The sequence below is a fragment of the Salvelinus sp. IW2-2015 genome, unplaced genomic scaffold (genome assembly GCF_002910315.2).
Source record: "Salvelinus sp. IW2-2015 unplaced genomic scaffold, ASM291031v2 Un_scaffold2023, whole genome shotgun sequence".
NCBI classification, from domain to species: Eukaryota; Metazoa; Chordata; class Actinopteri; order Salmoniformes; family Salmonidae; genus Salvelinus; species Salvelinus sp. IW2-2015.
In genome coordinates this window covers 65,391-71,550 of record NW_019943370.1, presented here as the reverse complement: position 1 = coordinate 71,550, position 6,160 = coordinate 65,391, and the positions used below count along the sequence as shown (strand labels likewise).

The following is a 6,160-nucleotide window of genomic DNA, read 5'->3' as shown; positions in this document are numbered from 1 at the left end:
ATGTGTAGCTATTAATGATGTATATTGCAATTGGCCAGATAGAGAACATTAAAGGGTTTATTTAAAGTTTGTTGGTCATGTGACATGAGCATTTGGGTAAGTTTCACATGACGGGCTGTATGTGTTCTGGTTGTTCTTTCATGTTTAGTTCCACATTCATCTTGGCCAGGTCGCAGTTGTCAATGAGAACTTGTTCTCAACTGGCCTACCTGGTTAAATAAAGGTGAAATAAAATTAAAAAAATTATAAGGAGTGAATTGTTCATGTTTTCTGTTCTCTGTTTGTTTGTTTTGTGGCCATAGTTCCTCCAGTGGTGAGTGTGACAGTTGATGTTCCTCCTGTCATTGGGGAGAATGAGGTTATCTTGGCAATCTGTGTGGCTGCTGGTGCCAAGCCACAGGCAGATGTAAAGTGGAAGACCGGTACATTTGGGAGTTTGTTGAAGACAGTGACTAACTCCACCCAGCACGCCAACGGCACCACCACAGTCCTCAGCCACCTGCTCGGGGTGCCAACCAGAGCAGCCAATCAGCAACAGGTCCAGTGTGTGGTCAACCAGTCTGCCCTGGTAACAGAAAGGAGCTACAACTACACCATAGACATCCACTGTAAGTATATACTCCACTACTACTTTCCTACACTATAGACAATGTAAATATATTCTACTACCACTCTCCTACACTATTGGCATCCACTGTAAATGTATACTCCACTATCACTGTCATAGACCATAGACATCCACTGTATGTATAGAGTGTCACTGTCTTCACTGGCTGTAGCCTAGTAGCCCCTCTAACCAGTCCATGTCTGTCTATACACTCTTCGAAAATAAGGTGCTATCCTAGAACCAAAAATGTTTTTTTGGCAGGCCCCATAGGAGAACCCTTTGAATAACCCCTATTAGTTCCAAGTAGAACCCTTTAGGGTTCCATGTAAAATCCTTTCAACAGAAGAAKGCCTTTGATTTGGCCTGTAACAACTGTTGTTGTCTTAAGCTTAAACATAGTTCTGAGGCACAGAGTGATATGGACCTTGACAAGGCTTCCATTGRACTGCTCCTCTACTACAAGTAATCTATCAAACAGAAATGAAAGTAGACCAGGTTGACAAATAACAGAATTCTRWGAATTTTGCCTCATATGTGGATGAAAGTTCCATCCCTTCCCACTGCTCAGAGACTGTACTGTCATTGTTATAGGTGTAATATATCTTTCTTGGTATGGGTGTGTGAGTGTAGGTCTATTTATATTCTATACCTGCAGTAACTGTAACCACCTCTCTCTCTCTTTCAGTCAAGTGGCGTGCGTCTAGTGCAGCGTTGGCCCTTTTCTGCACCATAATCTCTCTCTCTCTAATCAAATAGAATGTTGCTTATCACATGGCGCTATCACAACTGGTGTAGACTTTCTCATCAATAGCTTTGCTTATGATCCTTTTCAACGATGCTGAGATAAAAAAAAAATAATCTAACAAAAGAGGAATAAAATAAAATACACAATAATGGAGCTGTATACAAGGAGGACCAGTACCAGATCAATGTGCTGCAGAGACGAGGTACAGGTTAGATATGTACATGAAGGCAAGTCAAGTGACTAGGCATCCGGATAAAATATAATAAGATAAAATAAAGAACAGAGCAGAAAATCAAATCAAAGTCTATTTGTCATGTGCGCCGAATACAAGTACGCACCTTACAGTGAAATGCTTACTACGAGCCCCTAACCAACCAGTGCAGTTTCAAAAATACAGGGGGTGCCGATACAGAGTCAATGTGCGGGGGCACCGGTTAGTTGAGGTAGTATGTCATGTAGGTAGAGTTATTAAAGTGACTATGCATAGATGACAACAGAGAGTGGCAGTGGTGTTGACGGGGGAGGTGGGGCAAATAGTCTGTGTAGCCATTTGACTAGATGTTCAGGAGTATTATGGCTTGGGGGTAGAACCTGTTTAGAAGCCTCTTGGACCTAGACTTGGCGCTCCCGTACCTCTTGCCGTGCGGTAGCAGAGAAACAGTCTATGATTAGGTGGCTGGAGTCTTGACAATTTTTTAGGCCTTCCTCTGACACCACCTGGTGTAGAGGTCCTGGATGGGAGGCAGCTTAGCCCCAGTGATGTACTGGGCCGTACGCCTACCCCTCTGTAGTGCCTTGCGGTCGAGGCCGAGCAGTTGCCGTACCAGGCAGTGTGCAACCAGTCAGGATGCTCTCGATGGTGCATCTGTAGAACTTGATTTGATCGAGGACCCATGCCAAATCTTTTTATTTCCTGAGGGGGGAATAGGCTTTGTGTTTCCTCTTCACGGACTGTCTTGGTGTGTTTGGACCATTCTTAGTTTGTTGGTGATGTGGACACCAAAGAACTTGAAGCTCTCAACCTTCTCCACTGCAGCCCCATCGACGAGAGAATGGGGCGGTGCTCGGTCCTCCTTTTCCTGTAGTCATCAATCATCTCTTTTGTCTTGATTATGTTGAGGGATAGGTTGTTATTTCTGGCACCACCCGGCCAGTCTCTGACCTCCTCCCTATAGGCTGTCTCGTTGTTGTCGGTGATCAGGCCCACCACTGTGTGTGTCATCTGCAAACTTAATGATGTTGTTGGAGTCATGCCTGGCCACACAGTCATGGGTTGAACATGAGTACAGGAGGGGACTGAGCACGCACCCCTGAGGGGCTCCAGTGTTGAGCAGCAGCAAATGAGTGTTGAAGTGTGTGTAAGTATGTTAGTGTGTGAGTGTCTGTGTGTGTTTGTGGTGTTTGTGTTGTGTCAGTATGCATTTGTGTTTGTTTGTGTGTTTGTGTGGTATGTAGTGTTTGAATGTGTGAGGGATTTGTGTGTGGGAGTGACAGTGTAGTGTTGGTGTGTGAGTGAGTGTGTATATGGTGTGAATATTAAAGTCTAGTTAGTGTGGGCGCGTCAGTGCAAGATGGAGTCAGTGCAGATAGTTTAGGTACCATAAATTATTATTTTGCAGTCTTATGCTTATGGATAGAAGCTGTCTCTGAGCCTGTTGGCCCTAGAGCCGATGCTCCGGTACCGTTGTCCGGACGGTGCAGAGTGAACAGTCATTAGGTTTGGGTGGCTGGAGGTCTTGGCAATTTTCGGGCCTTCCTCTGGCACCACTTGATATAGAGATGCATGGAGCTTGGTCCCTGTGATGTACAGTACTGGGCTGTCACCAATCCTTTGAGTGCTTTGGTCAAGGGCGGTGCAATTGCCATACCAAGCGGTGATGCAGGCAGTCAAGATGTTCTCGAGAGTGCAGCTGTAAAATTTCTTGGAGCTGAAGGCCCGTTCTCTTCAGGATGTGGGAGTGAGTGTGGACCATGTTAATCCTTCACTAATGTGGACGCCAAAGAACAAGGTTCGACCCGCTCCACAACACCGTTGATATGGAAGTTGCTCTCCCTCTTTCTCCAATAGTTCCAACACAACTCCTGGTTATTGACGTTGAGGAGAGAGGTTGTACTGGCACCACACTGTTAAGTCACTGACTTCCTCCCTGTAGGCTCTGCATCTCTTCTCTCTCTCTCTCTCTCTCTCTCTCTCTCTCTCTCTCTCTCTCTCTCGTCTCTCTCTCTCTCTCTCTCTCTCTCTCTCTCTCTCTCTCTCTCTCTCTCTCTCTCTCTCTCTCTCTCTCTCTCTCTCTCTCTCCTCTCCTCTCTCTCCTCTCTCTCTCTCTCTCTCTCTCTCTCTCTCTCTCTCTCTCTCTCATAGATCCATCTCAGACAGTGAACGTTACACTTAGTGAGACCTCTAAAGCCACAGTCTTACTATGTGTAGCAGATGGTAACCCACAACCCAACTACACCTGGAGCAGGTACTCACTCCTATGTAAACTAGTTAAGTTCAGTTAAATGTAAATGTTATCTGCACTTGTTAAGACATGAGATCTAAATTAGCTATAAGCTTCAGAATTTTCATATCTAAAGGACAGTTGTTGAATTATGCTGGCAGTCAAATTATGCCTTTGTCTTTCACACACGCACACGCACACACGCACACAATCACACAATCACACACATACATTCAGCCTCTCTCCTCCTCTCTCTCTCTCCCAGAGTGGCCCAGCCATGGCCTGGGTCTTCAGTGAGAGCAGAAGGAGACACACTGCACCTCCTCAGTCTCAGCTCTGAGCTGAATGGTCTCTATGTCTGTGAGGCATCCAACCCCTACGGACGAGCAACTGGCTCCCTCTATGTCCACACATCCTCTGGTGAGAAGCACCTTAGACACACACACACACACATGCATACATACTGGTTGCTTATACTGCTTTATAAATTGCTTCTAATTGTTATGTGATTTATTGATTGATTGGTTCGTTGATTGATTGCCTGATTTATTGAATAGTTTATTGTCCCATAGGGAAATTTGTCTGGTAACAATACAGCCATTCCTGTTATACACATAAAACACATATATGAGGTTATGAGAAGTGTGATGTAGCATGGATAAAAGTTGAGCCAGATGCTCACTTATATTTCACAGCATGTGTTAGTATCAGTGTTAGTATCYATGCATYTTTTAGTATCKGACTTATGGCCTCATTCCCCTTRCTAWAGGAAGTTACTGTATAACCACTAACTAAGATGGTCATGACACACACTTCTCTCTTACTGTATATGTACATGTTTTTTAACCCAGTATTATCTCTTTGCTTTCTGCAGGAAAATGTTTGCATCAGCGCCACGATGGTTGTTATGGCAACAAAATSATATGTAATTGTAAATACAGACTGTTTCTTATTAACTGTATCCCCACTCCTCACAGAGACCTCTGCTGTCTGTTGGGTTCTACTTTTTGCCATTCCGTGTCTGATTGTTGCTGCTGCACTTGTATGGTACCGGTGCAAAAACAGACAATTTACTTGGTAATATCAACTACTGTAATATTATGAACAGAATTTTGCATTATGAAAAAACTTATTTTTTCATGAGATGATCATATATTGATTTGGCTCAAATTAATATCATATTTTTTTCTGGACGATATCCCAGGAATACAATCATTGCCAATCACCAGTTCCAGGCACCACCACAGGTATGTGACTATGTGTAATGATGTGCGCTGAGAGTCAGGATGCAAGTTCAAGGAGTGAGTGTTTTAATAAATAAACGCAACATAAAACAAAACAAGAAACACGAACAACGCACAGACTTAACACTGAAACAGAAACAATAACGCCTGGGGAAGTAACCAAYGGGTGTGACATATATAGGGGAAGTTATCAGGGAGGTGATGGAGTCCAGGTGAYTCTGATAATGAGCAGGTGCTCGTAACGATGATGACGGGTGTGCGCCATAACGAGTAGCCTGGTGACCGAGAGGCCGGAGAGGGAGCACACGTGACACTATGTTAATGTCCACCATTGTTGTGTGATCAACTTATCACATCAGCCACTTTTTGCAATGTAATAATACTGTTATAATGTCTGATGACAAGGTTGAGGAAGATGAACCTGGGACATCTGGGTTCTAACACTCCAAACCAGGAAGGAGGAAGTACTCAGGATGTAAGAGACACATCATTATACTCTAAAAAAATACTATTATACAACTACGTTCAAAAGTTTGGGTTCAACTTAGAATGTCCCTTGTTTTGAAGAGAAAATTTAAAAATATCAAATGTTGCCAAGAAACTGAAGATCTCGTACAATGCTGTGTCCTACTCCCTTCACAGAACAGAGCAACTGGCTCTATACCAGAATAAAGAGACGCGGAGGACAGCGGGTATTCCAGCCTACACCTATGTCATTTTACAACATTACTTCTTGAACTATAGGGTGCGTTCGCATTAGGCGATATTTTGTGGTCTCCAAATTAAACTGCTCGTGCTAACAATCATTGATCGTACAATATGCCTATTATTGTTATTATTTGGATAGAAAACACCTTCTAGTTTCATATAGAAGTTTGGAATTTTGGTCTACTGAGTGGTACAGAACAATTCTCTACAGCACTTTTCATGACAGGGTTCAGATTTCCGAAATTTTACTCTTGATCTTGGAGTCTGTTTATCTAAAGGCGACAGTGAAGCTATATGTAAGACCCGACTTGCCTACGTCTTCCTTGGGTGTTGTATCATCCACGTTTCTAATGAAATCGATGGGGACTTCACACATTTAAAATGACCAAATGTTACAGAGACCTGCCCTTTCTCA

The 6,160-nt window shown here is 43.5% G+C and overlaps 1 protein-coding gene across 1 annotated transcript; it reads left to right on the top strand.

The window, feature by feature from the left end:
• Positions 1-262: 262 nt before the first annotated feature.
• LOC112072751 (nectin-3) lies at positions 263-5,504 on the top strand (the record flags this gene model as incomplete). The annotated part of the gene is made up of 6 exons (XM_024140138.2): positions 263-608; positions 3,715-3,817; positions 4,059-4,213; positions 4,771-4,870; positions 4,998-5,040; positions 5,443-5,504. Coding segments are annotated over 6 exons (783 nt in total), but the record flags the coding sequence as incomplete, so codon positions are not given.
• Positions 5,505-6,160: the final 656 nt, after the last annotated feature.